We start from the raw sequence: 25,551 nt of genomic DNA, 5'->3' as shown, positions 1-25,551 counted from the left end.
TGTTTTCCATGACGTACCTTACATTTCCTGTTAACAATGCATCCTAACAACAAATACTTCAGTTATGACTCCAAAGTCTGTTGTAACTGAAGTTTTTCTGGTTCAAGCCACTATCAATTCAGTGAACTTGAGTAATACTAGTTCACCGGGGAAATCAACATAACTGCTGCTTGGTAGCTGGATGTACTGTTCCAAAGGTTACAAGGGCTGTAAGGAGTACAGTGGAAGTATGGGGCAAGCGGGGAATGGAGACATACCTCTGTGCCTATACCTCAAAGAAATGAATGGTATCCATAACACTTGAAATAAATGCACATCTTTGTGTATTTTTATTTAAATCTAGCCCTCGTTTGGAAGTCACACTGAGGCAGATTCCTTAGAAACATCGTTTGGAATTTCCTCTAACTACAATTAGCTGGAGTTGGCCAAGTTCATTGCAAAGACAGAGAACTCTGGACCTGGGAAGCAGATGCAGCAAAAAAACCCCACCACTCTGGTTCTTATACTAACTTCATGGCAGTCTTCAACACCTACAGGGTCAACTTTTGTTGAGATCTTCCACTGTAAAATACCATGCAATGATGCATTAGTATGCCCACTGGGAGTTGAAGTATTAATTTGACATTTTTCCATTTATCTCCTATCAAGAGTCATGTGCATGGTGAAAGACGTACACATACCAACGTACAAGCCTCAAAGAAATCAATAGTGTTTCACTGAGAATTCATTATACTGACAAAATCCATCAAAAGAACATAAACAAAATAATTTAAAATAAGCATCAGCTGCAGCTTTTCAAATTTAAGCTGCCTAGGAATGTTATTTAAATGATAAGGCAAGACACTGAAATAATATTGTTTTTCTGTTTTGAAATTTACTTACTAGATTTTAATGCATATAAATGTTGCCAGGCAGAAATCTGTTCATACACGTTTTCCTATATTTTATCAGAATAGTCAACACACAGATGAATTTCAAAGAAGGAGAGGTTCTATAAAGAAATGATATAAAATGTAAGTGCAAACTATACAAGTCAGCATATGAATCTAGAGGAATAGACAGCAAGTTCTGTCAAGGTGTTCAAAAGAATAAAAATCAAAAAAAGGCTCAGTTAAACTGCAAAGAATACTGAGTACTTGCAAAGGATATCACAACCAAGCACTACAGCATCAATTCCAGCCTTCAAAAAAATCAAAGAGAATTTCTAATGAATAATGTCACTTTTGTAGCAGGTTGGGTTTTTATTACTGTTATATTTTATTGTACTAGTTAAAAACATGGATTTTTGAAAAGAAGAAGAAAACTAGGTGCAAAATTCAGGTTACAAACAAATACCTATGAGAATAAGTACATTTTTAATGCACGGTTAGATGTGAGAAAATCTCTCTAGAATAATGGCTGAATCTGTTGCTAGATTCAAAGATAAGGTCAAACTAACAATCAAAAGCCATATAAAAACATTTTAAAAGGCTGAGTGATAACACAAAGAGCAACTGCCCTTAAGACAATGGGTTTTATGCTGTGTATTCGGCCTCTGTGACAAAACAAGCAAACAAAATACCTAGCATTTGGCAATAATTAAAATTCAGCTGAAATGACACACCTTAGCGGAAAAAAAGAGAATAAGTAACAAATATGAGAGAAAACTGAAGTATTTAATTAGTCTTCACAGAAAAGATTGTGACCAGATGCTTAATTTTGATAGCAGTCACAGCAGGATCAGAATATTTATTACCGATATTAATGTGGATTAGAAAGTTAAATAAGAATGGCATAATGAAATTCTCAATACAGATTATGTAAATAACTAGCTAAAGCATTATCCTTGAACTGTGAGTGCTATAAATTCAGCACATAATGTAGTTCAGTAAAATGACGTTAGCTAAAGAAGAGCAAACATCCACGCTTTAAGATGAGGGAGGAAGACAGTGAACTACTGAACAGTCAGCCCAACTTCAAGTCTCACAAATATACTAAAGCAAATGTTGGGCCTCAATATAAATTGTTTCTTTAATATTGCAGTAAAAACTGACTTGTCAGGAACAAACTGTGTCAAACCAGTCTCATTTCCTTCCTTGATATAATAGCTACCTAGTAGATAAGGGGCACAAAGGCGCTTTTTTTTTTTTATCACTAAGGCTTTTGATGGGGTCCCATATAAAAATCATCACATGCGAACTAAAGAAATGTGATGACAGTACTGTATATTGTAAGTGCCTATCTGGCTCACATTGAGAAGATATCTGTGAATCACTTTCAAACTCAATGGGTATTTCAAGTAAGGTCCCATAGGAATTTGTTCTGGCCTTAATTGTATTCAGTATTTTGTTAATAACATAGATGTTGAATAACAAGCATATTTCTAAAGTACATGGGGATATTGCTGAGATGGAAGCACTTACCACAGGATAAAGAATAGTATACTGGGTCCAGTTTGGCCACCCTATTTTTCAGTTAAGATGCACCCAAATTGAAGAGTGTGCTGAGAATGAAAAGACTAAACAAGAGTTTCCTAAATCACTACTTATGAACAAACGCTAATGAAACTTTCATCCTCAGGAAAGAAAGGATGTCCAAGTCCAGCCCATCTGGTGCTTAGACAGCAATTATCCTTACAAACAGACACTTTCTCTTGCACCCTCCAGCAGTATAGCACAGAATTTATTAGAGTTCTTCCTCCCGCTGTGCCACCCAAGGACGTGGTGAATCTGATGCTTCCCCAAGGACCCACAGTTAGAAAAAAGGGTTACCAAACTGATTTCCAAGACTCAGTCAATTTGCTCTAGTTGTATTTGATCATGCCTCTTTGCTGAAGCCCTGCCTAGATCTCCTGAGGTCCCTTCCAGACCCTATGATTTCTGTTGATTCTGTTATTTTTATTTCCTGTTACATGAAAAAAAAAGACAAAACCAATCAGCAAAATTTTATCAAACGTCTAGGCAGATAGCTGTAAGTAAGCCTTCATTTTCCAACATTCTCTGTAGACTTATTCAGACTATGAGATTATTCTAGCTTTTTACTTTAAGAATGTTTTTCTCCCACCCACCATGAATGCCAAGCCTGTCAATCACACTAACAACAACAAAATACATATGGGACAGTTTAAGGAGGAAGACCAGACATGAGAAACTGCTCCTTTAACTTCTTTGGAATCAGCTCCAATATGTGTTCCTGAGAGAAGAAAAATTAGTATATGGTAAGTCATGTTCCTTTCATTATTTTTGTACAAAATGGGCAAAAAACCCCAGTGACAATGGTTCATATTTTATGTACAGTAATACTTCATTGAGTTGTTTTGCTCAAGTATATTTTCCCGTGAGCAGTATTCCAGTGTTACATCCAGTAAAATAAGTTGCTTGCAGCTGCTACAGGGTTTTGCAAAGCAGAACTTGACTTTGAAAGTTTTGAAATAAGTTTAACACATTTAGTGCTTATGTTCATGAAAATGTATACTTGTATTTAGTAAGAACTGCGAGTGATATGATCTAGGAACCAGTTTTTATACTGCTTATTAACGATTTCTATGAAACCACAAATTGAGAACTTACTTTATGAAACTCCAAGGAGTTGTAGCCTGTAGAGACGTGCCTTTTATGTGGCTTGCACTGTTCAGACTGTAGGAAAAAAATACATTCAAATATATACTGTAACGATGTGTTAACTCTGCTTTATTTACAAGTTATGTATGAGAATGAATCTGTTTAGAAGTCAAATTACCTGGTGTACAAAATGCACACATTAAATAAGATTCCTCTGAAATTTGGTAGTTCTCAAGTACTACATGTCATTTTTGCTAAGGGCTCCAGAAAAATTAAATTTCTTAATATACAGAATCAGATTTCTGCCTTTTTTTGAGAAGTGAAATTTTAAACAGTATGAATGAAAAGCTTTAATGTCTCCAGTTAGATACAAGTTTAAAATAACAGATTACACTCTGCACATGTACCCGAACACATTTTTAAGTCTGACAGTGTCCATGCCAGATCAAGAAGCTCCAGGGAATATTCAGTAACGAGTGAGCATGACCTGCCCAGGGCTAGTGCTGGTTCTCATTCAAGTATCTACAATCTGCTTGAAAGTTATGTGTAGGCACCTGGACATTTGGAAAGAAACAGCATCTGTGGCCTGTCTTTATCTGGTGGACTCTGGAAGCCTCAATATTCTGCTCAAGGATCCCCGCACCGTAGCCTGTACAGCCAGTGTGTGTTCAAGTGCACATATTTCCTTGGATTGTCATGAAAGGTGATATACTGCATAGAGTAACTAGAAGTATGAGGGTACTAAGTAGAATTGGTAACCAAATCTGGGGTCCTCCTAGCCAGCAATTCTTGAAATAATCCCCCTGAGGGTAGTGGAAAGCAAGTGGAAGCGCATGATAACATTCTCCATTTTTGTCGCGCACACCTGAGGAAAGAAAACTACGGCATTGATCAAGCCAGTATCAGCATCAAGAGACTAGCTGCAGGATCCCAGATGAGCCTCCACACATCCCTGTTTTTTAATTTTTTTTATTGTTGCCATCATTTCTAATCCGACTAAAACACAAATGGCAAAATATTTCTTGCAAGCCACAGTCCCTGTGGTTCAACCACCTCTGCTACAGCCCCTCTGGGAACACAAAACTGAACATGACCTTCCCAAATAGATCTCTGTCTCATGCAGTGGAGAGAGGTGAACTGCATAAACATCGGCCTCTTGAGAGTACTCTTCTGAAAACCCAGAGCACAAATTAAGGCAATGTCAACACAGGCAATGATAGGAGAACTAGCCAGACATTAGTGCTGGGGGAGAGCAATCAGAGAGCAGCCAGGTGGGAGAAGACGGAGGCCTGGGCACAGCAAGGTGGGTGAGCTGGCAGGGTACGGCTTCAGCTCACACTGCAGACTGCCAGACAGCATAGGAACATAACAGCGGAGGGCAGCAGGCAGCAAAGAGCAGCTCCTTGCATGCCAGTATTTCTGAAAATGCTAGTGGTCTAACGGCAATCGTAGGAAGAAGAGCAGGCACTGCTGGCAGCACACACTGAACTGCAGAATCCTTAAACCACTATTTTTAATCTGCCTTTGAGAGTTCTGAGCTAGAACCACTTACACCTACTGAGTAACCAAACTCAGCCTGTACCACAGAAATAACAGCATTGCTGCGCTTCACTTCTTTATTCATGTTTCACACCTGATGCCATCTGTTATTTTGTTGTTTCCCCCTAAGCAATCATTAAACCTGTAACTCACACATACCTCCTACCCAGCTGCTTCCCATCTCCACCATACATGAAGACCCTACTACTGACACAATCACTCCTGTAGCTAGGCAAACAAAATTTCTGGAGGAATACATGCACCTCTCTCTTCTGGTCCTGCACACAGTGGAAGAAAGTACTGCTCCCTCCCGTCATCCAGGGAAATGTTGTCTCCCTTGGAACAACTCACAGCCAACACTATGAAACATTAAACACTAGGAAACACTATGAAACTCAACATAATTTTGCTTATAGTGTGCCAGTCAGGCACTTGGAGATTATTCTGAGGAAGCCAAGTATAAGTTGCAAGGGCTTCTATCTCAATTCTGCGTTTCTGAAATTCCAGGAGTTGAGTTTTGCCAGACTCAATGTTCTGCAAATTCACAAGAGAGCCAAGAGTTAAGAGTATTCACTAGCAACAACTGACCTGTCAGTCACTAACAGCAAAAATACACGCAGGAAAATTTGAAGGATAGCAGATGAGACATTTCAACCTAGCTGAAATTCATTTTAATCTTTGAACATGTGCCCCAGATCCATTTTGCACTGGGAAATAAAACAGGAAGAGTAATTGGAAAGCAGAATATAACATTCCTCGGTCTCTGGCCTTTTATGGAAGCTTTCATATTTGTCCTGTTGTGGTGACTCAGAACTGCTGAGCAAAGTAATCTGGGTTTGTTTCAGCAGCTGCAGCTGCATCTTTGCAATTTTATTGCCCATTCTATAAAGCAATGGCTCTCAGACATTTTCCCCCTTGCTCCATTTTAGAATATGCACCCTGCCCCCTTCTCCAATTTAAGAATTGCATATGCCACTCCTCTCAAACTGGAAGCATATTCTGTGTTAGAGGTGAAGAGGCAGAGAAGGGGCAGGGATGCAGCTCAGAGGAGATGGCTGGACAGGGACAGGGGCATGAAGGGACAGAAGTGCCCATCCTAATCCTCCTTCAGCTCTGCTCCCTCTCGACTCCATCTGAGCCCCAGCATCCACTAAAAACATCTGTCTTCCTTCTCCTGCAGCCCAGGAGTGGTTCCTGGCTGTGCCTGCCCAGTCCATTGCACATGTCCCTCCTTAAAGGATAACAGTCATGGCTCCAAATTTGGGAATCATTGGTGTAACGTATGTGATATATATGCAGCATATGTAGAAACCACACCCAGATCAGTAAATCCCTGAGTTCAGAATGGGTGAAGACTGGGAGAATACTATGGAAGTCTTACATACTTGCCCTATTTTATACAGTTTCCTAGGTATCTCACTTGTGACCACAGTCAGAAAAGAAGATGCTGGACCGGATGAGCTTATGGTCTGACTCAGTACAAGCATTTTATGTTAGCCCTACCTTTTGAAAAGATAACGTAGCACTGGAGTGAATTTATTGACAATTTGTTCTTTAGCAGTAATAATGACAGGGGAAAAAAACCCAAACAACAAACACACACCCCCCCAAAAAACCAAAAGTTTAGATCACACGTCACTTTAGAGTAATTGAGTGATTTATTTAAGCCCGTAAGTATGACGCCCAGACTTGTCATAAACAATGAAATTATACGATGTGACAATATGGAAGTAAAATTTCTGCAACTGAGCTCTTTTTTTTTTCTGTCTAAACACCACAGCACAATATGCCAAAACCCACAAGCAAGTCAAATGTAATCTGAAGGCAGATCCAAGCAACTGGATCAGGGAGTTCAAGGTAAGCCAGAGACAATCACCAATTATTTTTGTAATAGATATGAAAATAGTTTGCATATTTAAACCTCTAATGCTGATGACTCAGAAATATTTTATACACTGATTTTCAGCAGAATTTAACTGATTTCAGTAATGGCAGATATTTGCATATGTTGATATAATAACTTACAGTTTCCTTATACTGGAAAGGGTCACTCATAGAAGAATATTGGTACACCCCTTCACAGGCGTTCACTTTAAGTGAGCAAACAGGAAAAAAGTTGCAAAAAGGACTTCCTCCTAGGATTTCTACAGCAGCTCAGTAAAGAACAGTGAAGCAACAGTTCAGTGTTACTCATATAGATCAAGTCTTTCTCACTGGATAGCAACATGGCTACAAAACTACCATCTCAAGAAGAATTTGAGAACTGGACAGCTTTTCAAGTTGCAGATCTCCTAAGACAGGTACTGAATGTATATGTAACACTTCAGACAGTCCAGTCTGTATTCAGCTAGCAGAAACTTACTGGATTTATCTTTGAAAAACAGGTATCCTATCCTAAATCTAGCACAGATATTCAAAAGTACTGAAAATGTTTGCTCACAGGAATATTTCTTATAATAGAAAAGGTATTTCATGCCCCAATTTATTTCCTGCTGGGAAGAAATAACCATTTCACTGAAAGTGGGTCTAGATTTTATATCTGAATATCACTTTAAAATTTACAGCTTGTCCATAAGAATCTACTGTTCATCTTTTCTTCTCAATGCATATATACCCACAGTAGTCACTAGATGTTGCTTAAGTTTAAGGTACTTGAATTTTTTTTTTTTTAATTATTCCTTTGTCTGCTTGTACATTTCCTAGTTCTGCAATGTCTTTCTAGTATATGTAAAATAACCTCAGCTGTACAAAATATTCCAAGCTTGTCTTCAGACATCCTTTCACTACTTGAATAATCTCCTCCAAGACATATAAAATATATCCTCCATTATATATCCTTTTCTTGCTATCAGATTTTTCCTTGTAACTTACTGAATACCATGACCCAGGTTTTAGACTTCTACCTGTAGCTTGCTTACACAATGAAGTCCATTCACTGCATTTTGATATATAGTCTTATTTTACATTCCTTTTGGGTTTTTTTAATGCAAGTTTCTCTATATAATTTTACATATAGGATTTTTCTGTCTTGTGTTCATTCTACTTCTAGCTGTAGAAGCACCAATCTTTTCCAGTACCTGCTTTACACCAACAGTGAGAATTTATTGTCATTAAGGTTTCTCGACCTTTTCAATTGAAGGAGCACACAATCTTTTTCAAGGAAAATAATACAGTGTTATGAAGTGTTTCTACAAGAGTTTCATTTGTAGCCACGTAAAAAGTAGGCCAAAGTTTAAAATGTTCATTTTGCATTATTATTTTCCCATTTTGCCTTGTGCATAAATACATATGCTCATTCATCTACAATTTAAAAAAAAACAACACACAAACAGTTTTACAATGCAGATGTATCACACGTGGACCTTTGTCCCCACATTGAGAAAGCTAACCTGTGCCATGGTATTAATTCATACCATAATGATAATGTATCATTATTATGTGAACTTATTACAGTGAACAGCTACTCAGAGGATTAGTTAGCTCAAAGCCTTTCAAGCTTAAAGGAAATCAGACTAATTAATAGAAGATATAATGATTTTAAAGTACCCTGCAATTCTACAGCAAAATACAAGACAGAAAATTAATAACAATTGTTCAACAACTCAGAGGCTTCCAGGGAAATTTCAGCAGGCACACTGTAAGTACTGGCTTTGTACTTGTTAGGAGAGAGTCTTCCAACTTTATAAAAAGCTGTTAATGCCTATGCTTACACTCGCATCACTGATTAAAGCAGCTAAGTGATATAATTACTACAGTATAACCAACATTAAGTGCTTGGCCACTCTGCGTATCAAAGACTACCCCTGGGGAGTAGCAGCCATTTGCCTGCAGCCACCATGTACAGAGCTGCTCAGCTCCTGCTACCAGCGCGCCAGATACTACCATCACTTCCACAGGCAGCCAATGTGCTGGGGGCTGTGCTGGATCTCTCCCCTGAGACTGGGCATACATATGCATGAACCCTAAAATAATGCTGTTAAGGTTGCAGAAACAAGCACTCAAATGTGCCAGAACTGGGATTACCTGAATTTTCCCCCTTTTACATACACATCATGATAGTCTGTAATTGCTTCTTCATGTACTACCTTTTCCATTCACAAAACCCTGCCTCTTTCAATGCAGAGAAACCAGTATGTTTGTGCACTACTCTGGGCCGTTACAGAAATTGTAAGGTGCACGAGGCCAGGGCTTGCTGAAAAAGAGAGAATGAATTCATGGTAATGTTGATTTATTTCTGCCACGAAATATCAGATTCTGTCACTGCCCCAGCTCAGCATTTTTACCTGAACCCATGCAAGTCACCCAGAAAAAAACATGACGTTTCCTGAGTGCTTGACTTGAAATTCCAGGCTCTGATTTGCAGAAGTGGCGAGAGGTGAGAGTTGCAATCACAGTGGCAGCTCTGCTCAGAAGGTAAAAATGCCAAAACATTGAATATGCAAATATACGTGTATATCTCTCAGATCCTAAATAGCTGTAGTTAGGCATCCAAAACCACTGGATACTGTACGAGTTTTATTTCTCATGCACCTCAATTCCCTTTACTAATAGAGTTTTCATCTCACAGGGTGGTCTTAGAAAAAGCAGTTAATTAATGTTTCTGAAGCACTCTGACAATAAAAAGACTGCTGAGCACTGAACAGAATGCAATATATCTAACAGCGGTTCAGGAATGTCACATCAGCTTTTATGTGCTGTGACTAAGGCTGGGTCTTCTAGAAGAGGTACACTGAGGTTGGTGCATAATATATATGTACAAGGCATATGTACATATGTACAGTGCAATTTTAGCATTTCCTTAATGCTAACAGTCTTAATGATGTTTCCAAAATAGATTTTTGTGTGTAACAGAAGTTATTAACTAGCCATTCTGCAAAGTGTTTCCAGCGTCATGAAAGTCATTTTGTATAAAATCAATAACTTCACTACTAAAAAATAATTAACCCTACTGATTTTGCTTTTTTCCTCATAAATAAGTGAAGATAATAATGGAAACCTGTTAGACATGTGCATGTACTTCCCTGTTATCTTGCACCTACACTATAATTGCAACAGCACTGAGATATTCCATGTTGCATTCAGAGTTTATCTGCTCGGTCTCCATTTGCCTTGGAGTCTAGTCCCTCTCCTGGGTACTGATCTTAGTGCTATGAAGTTAATGTACTTGTAAGAAAATGAAAGCTTCCGTGGTTATCACTAAACACCAGTGTGGTGGGTTGACCCTGGCTGGGTGCCAAGTGCCCACCAAAGCCACTCTATCGCTCCCCCTCCTCAGCTGCACAGGGGGAGAAAATATAGCAAAAGGCTCGTGGGTCAAGATAAGGACAGTTTAATAAAGTGAAAGCAAAGGTTGCGCATGAAAGCAAAAAAAAAAAACACAAATTATGTTATTCTCTACTTCCCATCAGCAGGCGACGTCTAGCCACTTCCTGGGAAGCAGGGCTTCAGTACATGTAGTGGTTGCTCCAGAAGACAAAAATGCCCCCCTTCCGTCTCCCTTTACTTAGCTTTTATATCTAAGCTGACATCATACGGTATGGAATATCTGTTTGGTTAGTTTAGGTCAGCTGTCCTGGTTATGTCCCCTCCCAAGATCTTGCCCAGCCCCAGCCTGCCATTGGGGGGGGGGGGGGGGGGGGGGGGGGCAAAAATGTTGGAGAGACAGCCTTGATGCTGTGCCAGCACTGCTCAGCAGTAGCCAAAGCACTGGTGTGTTATCAACACCCTTCTAGCTACTGATGCAGAGCACAGCACTACGAGGGCTGCTATGGGGACAATTAACTCCATCTCAGCCAGACCCAATAAGTAATGAGACATCTGCTTGTCTAGCAAGATAACCAGGTAAAAAGATCAAATTTTCCCTTACACAAAAGTTACATACTTGATTAACAGCATAAGGCAAAGCACAAAAGCAGCTCATCAGAGCCAGTAACTGGAGACAGAGCCAATAACTAGAAATAGATGGGCAAAAGCCAAGAGGAGAAAGTGTACATTACCTTGATTCTTTACCTCTCCATCATCAGTGCAACTGATGGCAAATGAACACATCCCACAACCAACCGTCTCATTTGAATAGTGATCTATTCTGCATTGCAAACAAGCAGCACTCTCCCAATCATAGTATAAAAGAACAACTTATAGACTCAAGCATATTGGCTTATAGGCCAAACAAACTGTCTGAATAGATGTCTGAATATGAAATTTGCATATCAAAAAAGTAGATAAAATACACTTTGAATGTTTTTAAGCGTGATCAGTTTTAAGTATTCTAGAAATAAAGAATTATATTAGAAAAGCCACATAAATATTTCTATGAGAATAATTTATTTTCACTAATATTTCTCTGTTAGTGTCTGAGTTGGTCATTACTGCTAAGGAAATTTACAGTTATGCATTACAAATACTAAAACTCATTTCAAGAGTGGTACATTCTTAAATAAAAGATTTCTAAATTTTTTCCCACTTTCCATGCATAACTGTAATTTCTTTGAAAAGCCAGGCTAAACCATCTAAGACACAGTGAGATTTTTAGGACATCTTCAGCCGTGCTCCATTTCTTACTACTTTTTAATAAAGAGAATCCAATGTGTCCACTCTTTTCCCAAATTACTATTTAGTTTCTGTCATAAAGCGATACTACTTCTGGACATTCCTGTTTAGTTTTAATTTATAATCAACACCAACTTTCTTAAAAAACACCACCACTGCAACCATGTTACAGAAAAGAAATCCTGTTTCTGAACTTGAATTCTTTACAGCAATGGCCCTCTATCATAGGAACTGCAAGACACACTTAGCCCAAACAACTACTACTGAAGCCAAGCAGCAGCCAGTGCATACAGAGGTTGGTAAACAGGCACGTAACAACAGACCTTTCTCTTAGATAGCCTTCATTTTCCAGCAGTCAGTGATATAGCCATTTCCTGAGGTGACTGCACAGCTACTGATGGACTTTTTTCTCAAGCTACCTTTTAACCTGTTTCTAACGCTGGCCTCCTCTTACCCCATAGCAATTAAAGTTCCACAGTGTATTTCTGTTGGGCTCCTTGTTCCATGTATCTTATATTTGCTGCTTCATAATTTCATCTTGTCTACTCCATTCACAATTTTATCAGCCCTTGTGCCCTGTAATCTTTCTTCCTAAGAAAGAGGTGATACTGTGTCTTATCTCTTATGTGGAAGTCACTACCTATTTCTAAGCATTATAGTTATTCTGTCCAATGTTCTTTTTCTAATTATATATGCCAAATAGTATAAAGATTTCCACAACCCCAAGTATTTAAGCATGGAAATATTAATTAGTTTGTTTACAAATGTCAAGTTGCATACTATTGTAATAATTCTATTTTTTCTCACCTCAGTTTGGCATGCCTGAATCTGCTGTGGTTGTAGAAAAACTGGGCATGAATGGATCTCATTTCCTGGTAAGCAAATTATTTCATCAGAGCCATCATTCAAGCATATTTCAGCATGAGGCTTGTATTCCTTAGAGTGGCAGGAAATAATCTGACATTGTTCTTCGTACACCCTTCATTGATTGCTCTGATGTCCCATTTTAGTGGGTTGATTTACATCTCTGACTCGAGGAACTCTGCTGCACAATAGAAATCCCAGCCAGCCCTTCTCCCCCTCCAGAGAAAGTGCAGATACGTAGAATCAGCCATTAACATAAACTGTGGCAGGGAATGTCTCATGAAATATGACTTAGAGAGGTTTGGGGTTTTTTTTAAGAATATAGATATTTTAAAGCCATTGTTCATGTAAAAGATTCTTCATAAAACTTGCATGATTAAGAACATTTACTAGTACAGAATTCTACATGAATTTTACAATAAAAGTTTACAGATACCATAAACACTGTCTGAAAAAAATCCGGTAACTTCCTTTGTTGACCTCTGTAGAATTTTTTGCATAAGAGTGTGGTTAATTGATTGCAACTAATTAGAAGAGAGGAATAGAATAACTCCTTAAACTGGGGCGATTCCTCTACCACTAATTCCATTTGTGTAGCTATTGAAGTAAAAGACCTTTAAGATCTATTTTAAAGGTAAAATAATTGTTATAATGTATTTAGGCACTGCAGAGAAATTATGTTTGCTCGGCGCTTCATTGCTCAACAAAACTGTTTCCTGGATGCATCAGGAGTTGTATCTGCAGTTTGTGTTAACAAGGGTTTCAGTCCTGCAAAGTGATTCATTAGACCACAGCTACTTAGGTGCATGCACGTTCAAAACTGCATGGCCACAGAATGAAATTGGGTTTTACTAACAATTCATGCTAGTATAATAGGGCTAACAAAGCTGTCAAAGAGACTGATCCCTGTCCCATCCATGCAGTATACATTGAATCCCTAAAGGTACTGTAATCTCGACTGCTGGATGAGAAGGAGTGAAGTTAAAGCTAAGTGTGAATGTGTTGGCTTCTTGTGCCCGCTGCAAGTAAAGCTGTACAGCAGCAGTGGAAAAGGCCATGGGAAATATTTTCAGACATTAGTGGTAACCTAATCAAAACACAAGTGAAAAAAGCAAAAGGAACAATGGATGATCTTTGGTGATGGTCTGCAATATAAAAGCAGTATGAGTAAAAATGAAAGCATTTGCTAGTATGTTCTATGTATTCTCTTTAACACATCTTTAAAGATTATTTTGCACTGCAGAAAACATGGCAGTATATGTGTGATACAATGAGCAACATCCATTTTTGATGGCATTGTAGAGAAAATGAGACAGGTCTCGCATAGCGGTAGTAACCTTCCTACAGCTTTCATGTGTTCTTTAATTGAATTGTTCAGTAGCATTGTCAATGTGATAAATCTGTAATAAGGTATGCCTGAAACAGAATTAATTATGACAATAGTAAAAAAATAACAATTCAAGAACCTGTATTTTGCTATCATTAACAGCAATATTTGAGTAACTACAAGATGCTGTCCTCCTCTGTACAAGCTAGTATGTATATTAACTTGTAAGTAATTAAATCAATAGCCCACTTTTTTATTCCAAGCTCCTAGCCTACTATACAGGAAATTTATACTATTCCAGGAATGAAAAGTTCCTTCTCTGTTACAAGGTGTCTGATTTAGAAAGCATGCCCTTAGTAGATCCACCTTAACAATGTATGATGGAGTAACCAGCTAGCTAAGGTACACACTTCCACTCTGAAAACCTGAGTTTCTGTCTACACCACTTAAAGCGTGATTCCCTAACTGGATCTACTGGTTTGTGTAGAGCTGCCTGGAAATCCAAAATTCCAAAATCCTAATACTCTTATTGTGTCTGATTATTACCTTTGGCAAGAACCTTAGGTTTTGTGCCTCAGTTTATCATTCAGTTATAAGGGGCATATGGTTTACTTCACTACACTCTGCAAAGTCTTAGCAGAAGTTCAATATCACCTTTGGACATTGAGCTAAAAGTCAATACAGAAAAGCTGCCCATCTATCACTAGACAGCAGAGAACAAAAAAAAAAAAAACCAAACCAAACAAACCCCATAAAACAGAAAACACTTGAACAAGCCTGATGCCATCTACTAAATAGTAGTGGCAGGTTTACTTTCACATACTAGTAATTTTTAAAAAGCAAATACAAGATTGCCATTATACATGTGTGCATAGAGACACCATGCACATGTGTAGATCTCATGATATATGTGCAGTGTTTCTATGTGCCTACCCGATGTTAGATGGATATTTAGATACAGATCTGGTTTTGCTATGAGATCTGTTAGGTATCATGGGACAGAAAATTCCTTCTAGTCTCACAGATAAAGAAGAAAGCAACTCTCTGCCGTGTCTTCCATGCAAACTTAGTGAATTTTCCCCCAGCGTGCATTTGGAGAGGCACAATCTTCTGTTACCTTTGCACGCTCTGAAAAACTGTCTTCCATCCATGAGTGTTGCTGCAGAAAGCAGGTAAGAGTGCCTGCGAGGGCTGAGAGGACAGCCCGAGCAGAGCCAACTCGATCCCTACTTGCAGCCCTTCACAGTTCTCAGGCAAGCCCTTCTCACCATAAAATTCCTCAGGCCTCCCCCAAACTTCTGCCATGGCACTGACACCTTAAGCATATGCAGCACAGGCTTTTTGTATTAGTGAGATATGCCAAAATTCAGAGAGGCAACGGGGTGGGCAGCGTGCTGGCCCGCTGGTGGGTCTCGCTGGCAGGTACATTTCCTGGAAAGCAAAGCATGCGGCCAGCGTGCTGCATGTTATCACAGGATATAACCACCAACACACCAGATGTGCCTCTGCTTCCTGTTGATTTCAGCGAGGACACTCGTCTTTTTGATTTGTGCAAAGAAAGAATGTTGTCAAAAGTTGGGGAAATGCTGCAGAAAGTAATTATCCTAAAGCTCACCACTTAACTAACACAAAACTTCTTCAGGGGCCTTCCTGCACAACACATTCTTCATGTCAAATGGAAATTACATTTTATTTGAAAGTGAATCAGCTGGATTTATCAATACTAAGGTCTTTTTGAAGTTCAAAATGTTAAAAGTTGAGTCATGCAGGCACTGTAGCCACATAATCAGTGGTAAATTGGCCACCACCTTAAATCAATCTTGACTGGTTTCAGAATAGAAATAATCAACATTTATATGGTGGTTTCTTTGATTATTTCTTGTCTTTGAGTGGCTAAAAGACAATCACTTTTATAGCAATATTATATTCTGTTTTATAAACATACTGAGTATCAAACTGATCTTTTATAGGAAACAAAATTACATGCATTTTATAAAAATTTAGAAGTAATAGCTCTTCCTTTACACTTCTGTAGAATCTGAAAACACAAAAGGGTGGTATATTAGATCTGAAGCGTACCGTGCAGTTTCATTTTTTATCAATAGTACTATACTTGTGATAGTTATTCAATATGCAGGTCACATCTGAATGATGCTAATCTAGTCCTAATGTGCAAATCAGCATTTAGCCACAGCTGCGTTGCACAGAGCATATTATATTCTCCCGTGCTTTTTAATGTCTGAACTTGCTACGCTGTACTCTGCTTTTCAGTTCCCTCTAAGAGTAGGTTGCTTGTTTGATGTTTTTTTAAATTCTGTTTTGAATTCCCAGTGACAGATTGAAAAAGAGATAAAAACCAGTGAATTTTTACTTTAACTTCAGAACTGAAAAAAGGTAGACTTTCTTATTGTATTTGTATATAGAAATTTACTAAAAGAAATCTCAAACATGGCAAAATGGTCAGACATTAATTGTAACAACTTTTGTGTATTTCTCCTCTTTCTTGCTACTTCAAAATGTGTTTTGAATCACATAGCTGGAATATGAGTGCCTTGGAGAAAACCAGTCCCATTTTCTCCACCAATACACAAGTGGGGTTTTTTTGAGCAATGTTTAGAGAATGAAACCTGTTCTTCCTGTGGGAGATTCATGCCTCCCTGCCAGTGCAAAACACTGCCAAAGCTTGCCAGGTTCAACTCACCGAGGCTGTACTTTGACATCCATTTATGTCAGCACTGCTACTGAGAAAAAGCAGCTATCATCTCACTTGGGTACTCCTTCCCATCCCTGCAATGCAGAAGCAGCAGACAGGAAAGGACAGGAACCACATCTCCTTTCTCCAGTGACCACAACAACCGAACACACCACACCTAGAGTTCCTCTGTTGCGATGTGAATGCTGCAGAGTCCCACAAGACCAAAATCACTTCCCCAGTTTCAGCTAAGAGAGTGTTTCCCAATATTGCAAATGGTATTTTAGCAACATGGGGTAGGGCAATAGGTGGAAGGACAGATTAAAATTTGTTTTTGCTGCTTGGATATCTGTTAGGAAAGAACCAGCAAAAGGTTCTGTTCAGTTGGATCTGACATCCATCCCTGTATACTTAGTTTTACAAATAAAATTTGGACCATGAATACCTTGAGTGTCCAGAAGAAAAAAAAAGTTTTCTAAAAGTCCTACGTAAACAACAGAAATAATAAAATTAAACAACAGAAGTTAGAAACTTAAAGAACAAAAGAAAGAAGCTTGCTAAGCACATCTTTATAACCTACTGCTTCTGGGAAAGGGCCAAAAAACTCTTGCAGTGTTTTCCCCAGGTATCAAGCAAGCATCGAAAGCTTGCATATGGGTGAAGTCCAGAAAAACGTAGTGCAAGTTGCAGGTACTGTTGAGTCACACTCTCAGGCTGGCTGTTGACAGCTAAATGCCACAATTCCATAGTCAGGGTTTAATAGTATACCGCTTATCTCAGAAAGCCATAAAAAAAGCTTTTTTACAGTCACACAAAACCTCAGTACTAACATTTTGGGGTATCCAAATGTTTTGTGTGAGTAGAAGTGACGGAGGCATTGTTTGTCCTGCCTTTGGCAAGCACACAAGGTGCCCATGACAAAAACCAACAATTGTTCACCACGGAAAAGTGATGTTACAAATATACGTATTTTCAGCTGCAAAAGATGATTAGGCCACGTAACTGCATTAATTTAATTGCCTTTTTGTACAATTTCTATCCCTCTGACATTCCTTTCTCCTATTCACATTTATCTCCCATCTGACACAGCGACCCTCTCCTTTCCCCAATACACTTTGCAGGGACTGAGCCCCTCTTTGCCCCCTCCCCTTTACACATCCTTGCCTTAGGTGCCGTCCAACACCTAATGCTTTGCTTCTGCTTGGCTTTTGGCCAGGGTCCTCCTTCCCTTTTCTCCTCAGTTAGGTCCTATTGTTCATGAAAGGAAATTTCTCCTGCTGACATTTCTCATTGATTTGCAGTCCTATGGGCTTTCCTTATTTCCATTCTTCTCAGCTGTAGAGGTTCCCCATCAGAGGCAGCTGAGCTGGCTCAGATATGAAAGGTATTTTTTCAGAAACACCTTCATTTCCAAGTATTTCTACAGGCTCTGGGCTCACTTTCTTGATGAAGAGCCTTGATAGTGGTAGGAGCCAGGCACATTGAGAGCTTGAACAATTTTGTGCAAAGACAAGCAATCTTGGCATCTATCCCTATAGCAAGTGCTTTACAGACTTTGAAAACACTGTTAAAATAAAGCTGTTTAAAATGAAAGTTTCTCAGGGCAGGTGGAAACTGAAAATAGTTTCTCCTCAGAGGAGATGGATGCAAAGCATTAAAACGGAGGGCAGAAAATGTAACAAAGAGCAGATAAGTGCAATCTTTGCCCCTTAGCAGTTCTTGCAGAGTGATGCAGGGGGGCTGCCAGCGAAAGTACAGTTAGCAACAGCTTCCTAGGTCACCCTGAACATCATCGGCTGTCAAGTAGGGAGGGGTTTGGTTCTGTTTCTTGCAGTTTCTAAACAAATAGGAAACTGTTTCTAAAAGCAGAATCACAGGTACTTACAGTCATTTCAAAAAGAGGAAATGATAAGAACATACCATAGAAAGGAGGCAAATGTTAAACATATAAAGTAACTAGAATCAAAGAGTGACCTTAAAGAGACCAGGGCTAAAAGGGAGATATTTTACAGCTTAGCGCATCTGCTGCTTATCAACCAGCTTCAATTAAGTAGTAAGGTACAAGGGCACCACATATTCATGTATCCTCAACAAAGCATAAGGCATCTGTAAAGTAAAAGCAAAATTTGCATATTTATCCTTATTCTTCAAAAAAAACCAGAAGATAAATATGAAGATAGGTTACTGAATGTAGATATAATTTCAGAAATCTAGGGCACCATGAAGTTATGCATCATTATCTGACACATAAGAACAAAGGTATTTTAACTATTAATTTCAAAATATATTAATATTAGTAAAGAAAACACTTAAAAGAAAATATTAGGCTAAGATACAAAGTCAAACATTATTATCACCAGATTCCCATGAACATTAGCTTAGAAACTGAATTTGTATCCAATCATTTTGAATTATCTTCCTGCTAAGTATTTTCAAATATCTCAAAGGCCATTTAATAAAACTGTCTAACACCATGATCTAGAAATGTAATCCTGTAGTATGAAATGGTGAGCCAGTGCAAAAGTATTCATTGCAGGAGTAGCCCCTTATTTTTTTCTGAGACAGAAGAACATTTCTGTTTGTATTTCAAATGCTGCTGCCAGAAATGATGTGAACATAAATTTGTTTGTTTTATGCAGTAGCTGTGAATGATGGGAAGTGCTTGTCTGCTTTCCAGTCTTTAAGCTCTGGCACACAACAATCCAATCAAATTCTAAATGTCAAATTAGTCATAATTACATTAAATATGGATTAAAGGAATATATTTGATGAAGAATTCTTTGTTCTTAAAGTTTACTGATAATTTTAAATGTTATTAAAAATATCCTTCAAGATTTGTGGACCTTTCAAATTCAAGGAACATGAAAAAGAACGTGAGAAGTTGTGGAAATTTTTAAGCCATTGTGTCATAGTTTCCAACATTGATTTTTTAAGCACTGAGCTGAAAAATAGAAAAACTCCACACAGTCTCCGGCCTTCCAATTGTGAACTTCCTCCTGTTTCTGCTTTCTTCAAACATCCTAGTTATATAAACGCACCCCCTCTGAAATAATTTTAGGAAATTGTCTTTAGAGACAATTTGTGATTTAAAGATTCTTCATTCTGGGTGCTTTTGTACTCTTTCCTTCCTCAAAAATCAGGAGCTTTTACAACGCGTGCAAGTTGCAACTTCACAACACTAATGCCTAAAATCATTAGTCATTTTTAAAAATCTAGCCAGGAACTATAATCACTCTCCCATTGTTAAATACCAGCTGCTAACCATTTCAGAAATCTTCTAGAGTCCCTAAAATGTCACAGTTTAGTCCTCCTGCTTTCATATTAGCTGTTCCCAATACAAGGCTATAAAGTCCTAATTCTCCACTCTTTATTTTATCCTTGAAGAGGCAGGTGAATGTGGGAAACTGATACTAAAGTGCCAAGTTCAGTTTATTATTGTTTATCAAGACTGATCTTACAAAAAACACAGACAGAAAAATCATCAGTAGGCAAAGGCATATTGTAAGTTACATAAAGATTATTTAATGAAGTAATTATAAGTTTCAGTGAGCAAGTCCCACAGGAAGTCAGCAAAATATCTCAAGCAGAGAAGAGAGCAGGTTTTACCTTCTCCCAACACATACTTTTCTTATTAGAATTACTTATACATATATGTGCATATGTGAGCGGACCAAATTTGTCATGACATACTGATAGCTGCAGCTCCAGCAATGCAAAGCTACCAAACTAGAAAATTACAGGCAGTTTTGTCTACGTTTGTGTGAATGTCACTCAAGACACACAGCAGTTCGAAAGCATTAGCTGTCTGTGGCTTGTGGAAGCATTTGAGGAAGTTATACTTCATGATTTTCTAACGAAGAACTAAACTGGAACAATCAGTGGGAATTTCCCAGAGATACAGATTTAGACAAGGCCACATTTATAAGATGGGCACTCTACCTTTCTGGCAGAAAATGAAGCTCAGGAATGCAAGCTTTGCAGGAGCGCTTGGCTTTTAAAAATTAAAAGACCGTTTTCACAGAAGAATGAGAAAGACCTGAACTAACAGGTGGGAACACTAATCAACCTGCAAATAGCATTTCCTTCTGTAAATACTGTTTTCTATGAACCCAAAATGACTGAAAGATTAGAGAATTAAAAAAGAAAAAAAATCTCTTTTGCTCCTACTGTACATCCACAGCAGTTATGTGTACAAGCCATTTTATCAACAGAGCCTATGCTGGTTCTGTGAAAGGGTGTGTTACATTAAAAATTGCAGGTACAAGAGACATGAAAGCAAAGCTGAAAATTAATCAGGAGGTAACACTGTGTCCACAGGATGGGAAAGCCTAAGCCCATTTGATTTTGCTGGTCTCACACCTATACGACATCTCACATACATCCTTAATACAATGAGGGAAACTGAAAGAATTTATGTTCATTTTCAATTTCTTTCTCAGGAATCTTTTTTATTATTAGAAATTTTAATTTATAAGAAAATTTACTCTTACAACATCAATTTATAACGGCCATAGAGTTACCCTGCGTAGTATCTTTTTTTAAGAGTAGAAGAAATACTGGAAATCTAGAAATCATGTAACAGAAATACAGCAGTAAAAACAATAGGTCATACATGTCTGGACCACACTGACCAGACCAAACTCATAACTCTGTCATTCCTTAACATCATGAAACTGAAAAGAAGCTGACAATAAATTCAAAGTAGACGCAATCTCAGCCTAATTAAACCAGGAGTTCCCCGGGATACTCCACTCATACCGATTCAACTGTCTTGTTGATGAGGGGGACCATAGTGCTCTTAGCCTGAAAGATATTTCTGAAGGTTTCTGGGAAAATACTTCTTTCTGCAGCAAAGACTAAAACCAGCTGAATATTATTGATTCTCATGAGAAAGCATGAACAAGGTTAAAAATCAATGTTGTAAAGGAGTTTTTCTAAGAAAGGGACAACTCTTAGGGCTCTGTTGGTTTGGAAAGGTGAATACATACAATTCTACTGAAAACAAGGAAATCCTGTGAGAACCAGACAGTATAGCAGGGAGAAAGGGCTCCTTGGGAACAGGCCAGGAAGAGTCTGAAGTTTTAAGTTGTTTATTTCCACTGGGTTCAGGAAGTAAGGACTTCATAAATTTTCTATGAGAATACAGGATTGCATTAAATAATATAGCTGGCTTTAGCGTAAGTTTCTATTCCAGACAGAGGGAACCTGGAAAGGCCCCAAATATTAACATGCTACTCAGGCCAGTGGGTGATGCTAGTGCCAAAATGAGCTACATTTCCAGGAAGATACATTTTGAGCTGCTATTCCTGATGAATCAAAGCAGAACTAATTGGAGTCTTGACTGCAGAATTGAAAGATGGCTAGAAATAATTATTAAAAAAATAAATAAATTAAAGCAACTTTAATTTCCCAAAAGAGCAGAGAAAGAAGTACACTTTTGTTGAAAGAACTTCTAAACCTGTCAGGATACTGCTACTATAAAGCTACTAAATGTAAACTGACATAAACTAAAGCAAAAAAGTACACTGTTATTCCCAACAAGACATCCACAGGGGTGTTACATGCAGATGATTATGCCAGGATGGTTCTGCTGGTAAATTTTTCAGGTAGACATGCTTGTAGCCTAAGAGCTTGATATAACCTACAATAACCTGAACACATTTTGCTAATGCTGACTGAGCTGTTATGGCTTTATTAAAAGGCTTAACACAGCTAAAATGAAAATCCATGAAGTCTGCAATGCAAATTTATAGAAACAAGAAACACAGAGGCAGATAAAGACCAAGTTACCAAGTGTCAAGGGATTTCCCTTAGTAAAATGAAGCCATCCTGTTTTCTTTTACATAATGCCATCTGCTCAGAATAGGCATAATGCTGGGGGGGGCAAACAAAACAGGAACAGCAAACCTATAGATTGCTGCAAATGTAGTGACTGCTAAATTTCAATGTAATATTGTCTTTAATTTAAAATCAGCAGACGGCTTGCACAACCTGTCAGTTATCAACTTGCTGTTAAAAGCAATGAAAGCTTGCAGCCATTCCTAGAAGGGCTCAGAGGACACTATTAAATATTTATCAATCTTTCCATACCTAAAAAATCATGGACTTTGCCCACATTAAAAACAAACAAACAAACAAACAAACAAAAAAAAAAAACCCCAACCAAAACCATACAAATGCAATTGCAGAGATCTTTCATTAGTGAGTTTTCCCAGTGCCAATTCTGTGCATAAGCACAGACTTAGCATTAGGGAATCTGGCTTGAAGTTTGGGTTACATTGGTGGAAAACCACATCACACACTGGTGCTCAGAAAGAGGCGTGCTGGAAAGAAATTAGAATTCCCAAAGGTCCCACAAAACCAGTACTTAGAGGAATAAGAATTTCAATCATCTCATGTATTTTAGGCCTCTGGAATACTGAAGGGTAAAATCTATCCAAAATTCACATTAGTGTGGCAAATGCAGAAGCACGGCTTCTACTTGTAGGGTACTTGGTTTCCTGTAGGTACTATTACCTGCACTATTTGAGTTTGCATTAGTAAACAAATAGGCACAAAATTCTTATGAAAGATATTTTAAATTGTTAATTAATACTCTTGAGATCTGCTGTAGAATGCTTGTCTTTTGTTTCTGTGCTTTTCTTTTTATTTCCTCCACTGTTCCTGTGTAGCTGGGCTTTTTTGCTTAACCATTTAACTATTTTGCCCCTTACTACTTGAATGCAATCTACATTTTTAAAAGGTGTTGTCTGCATCCATTGCAACGTAGTCCTTGAAAAGTGTAAGATTGCAAACTATTAAAACCTTACAAATGCCTGGGGTTGATTTGTCATGGTATGACCCTGATAGAGTAAAAACTTGATTTTCTATTAAACTTACTTGAAAGTCCCAGTATACTAAAGCAACATCTGATCAGCATAATACCAGTAGGCAGGGTGCTTAACTATCTGAATGTGGGATAAGATAGAAACAAATAACTATACAGGTTGTGCAATTTTTCTGTTAAAAAAAATATACAGACACTAGATTACAACTGTATATTTGATATTTACAGCTGACAACTTATTTCACTTGCTCAGAACTACCCAAGGAAAATGTTGACATTTGCCCTGAATCCCTAGTTTCCTGTGAAGGGGGAAATGCAACACGTCATTTGTGCATTAGATTGTCTGGGTCCTGTAGTATATAAAAAGCAGATTAAAGAAATGTCTATATGTGCCAGCATCATGTTGTAAGTGAAAGAGACTCTTCACTGGAACAAACCAACCTACCTGAAAAACTTAACCTGAATGCTTTTGATTCAGCTGGTTCACAGAGTATCTGAAATGCATCTGTACAAACACAGCACTGAAATTTTAAAGAGGCTATAGGAAGAAAAGCAAATAAAATCTGTACGAATGAGGGTATCGTCCCCAAAGCCCAGAGTTATATTTGGTCATAGCATATACACTTTCCCAACAGAAAGTCCTCTACCAACTAAATTTCAGTCTTTTTTAGAATCGTACCATGCATTATTTATGGTGTTATCATTTCTTCCTTTTCCCTGTCCAATTAAGTATTCTTGAACTTTACAGTGTAGCACTACACTTTCTGTTGGGTCTTCAAGGATTTTTGCTACTGTGCTCATGAATAAATTGAGGAACATAAGAAACTGAGGAACTCAACAACTAGGTCATAGGAGATTTTTTTTTTTTTATGTTTTCCTATGTTTTTCATCATAACACAAACCACCACATTGGTTCCAAATGGGAGAAATATCCATTTGGGCAGCAGAGCTAAAATGGGTATAATCTGACATTTGCAGACAATAGCTGGATTTCTACAATGTAACATGAAATATGGTTCCAGGGCCAAGAATTTCTTGAATATGATTTTGCCTTTGTTGAGCTTCAGTTTGAAGTAACTTATATTCATGAAATCTTGGATATGAATTTTAATCAGCTAAAGCCAAATAGAACCACTTTTGTCATGCTAAATGGTACCCAGATCCACAGACACTCCACATAAGCATGGCCATCAGTCAGAAGGTCAATGACTATCCCAACATCCATCATCTGAACGTGTGTGTGCTCACATACACATCTGAATGAGCTGCAGATTCACTCTCTCACATACAGATAACAGTGGGAAGCAGTATTCATTTTACAAACATGTTAGAATGGGAAACGCCAGGGTCTTTTACTTGGCAGGTGATGCAATACAAGAAAATGAGGAAAAACAAATAGAAGGCATCTGGTCATACTATGCAGGTATATTACATGGTTGGGTAATTACAGTCACATGTAAAAAGCAGTAGAGTTAGAGACTACTAAAGGAAAAGAAAATGGACTTTTATTACTTAATGCTTTATTTTTCTGGGGTAGAAATACAATACTTTTGTTTAGGTTTATGTAGGAGGTGCACACCATTATGCGTTATATCATTAATTTATAAGGAGAAATTTCTAAATGGATTTTGTTTTCTAAGTCAGCATGTCTGAAGTTTAAAACCTGTTCTTCCCTCCCCTCCAATATTGAGAAAAGTAAGTGAAAATAAAATACAGATTTAGCAACAACACCCATTATGTGGCCATCTTAATTTATTAAGGAGATGGGTTTTTACATTTTTACATTTTAATTGCACCAAAAATAGCTACAAGTAGTTGTATCCTTTAATTGAAGTGATATGATCATTGCTAGTAGCTTTAGTCACTACAGTGAATGTGGAACGCCATGCTGAAAAATAGTACTTACAACATTTATTGAAATATGAAGGAAACTTATGTAATCAAAATTGACTGGTTTCATCCAATAGTTATTTTATTTTGCCTGTGGTCACTTAAAAAAAGGACTTGATTCACATTGATATGGAACCCATTACAAACCTTTTAACACAGTGGTGGATTAACTTCTAATATATATGCAAAATTTGTCAACATTTGACATTTAATTAATTGACCCATATCAAAATTCAAATGTTTTTCTATTTTTGTGTTCTTTTCCTGTTTTACAAGCATATGTGCCCAGTCGTAAGGATGGCTGTTATATAAGATATGGTCATTG

General features: G+C 37.9%; 1 protein-coding gene across 2 annotated transcripts in view; it reads left to right on the top strand.

The window, feature by feature from the left end:
- Window positions 1-7,221: 7,221 nt before the first annotated feature.
- Window positions 7,222-25,551, top strand: part of BLNK (B cell linker) — a 103,003-nt gene continuing 84,673 nt past the window's right edge. For both annotated transcript variants that reach the window (XM_052798281.1, XM_052798280.1), the window contains exons 1-2: window positions 7,222-7,378; window positions 12,440-12,502. In XM_052798281.1, coding sequence (XP_052654241.1) covers window positions 7,304-7,378; window positions 12,440-12,502 — 138 coding nt within the window. In that variant the 5' untranslated portion in view covers window positions 7,222-7,303. The remainder of the gene's footprint in view (window positions 7,379-12,439; window positions 12,503-25,551) is intronic.

Source organism: Harpia harpyja, chromosome 10 (genome assembly GCF_026419915.1).
Source record: "Harpia harpyja isolate bHarHar1 chromosome 10, bHarHar1 primary haplotype, whole genome shotgun sequence".
NCBI classification, from domain to species: domain Eukaryota; kingdom Metazoa; phylum Chordata; class Aves; order Accipitriformes; family Accipitridae; genus Harpia; species Harpia harpyja.
The sequence above is the reverse complement of the archived record's forward strand: the minus strand, read 5'-3'. Positions and strand labels throughout refer to the sequence as shown.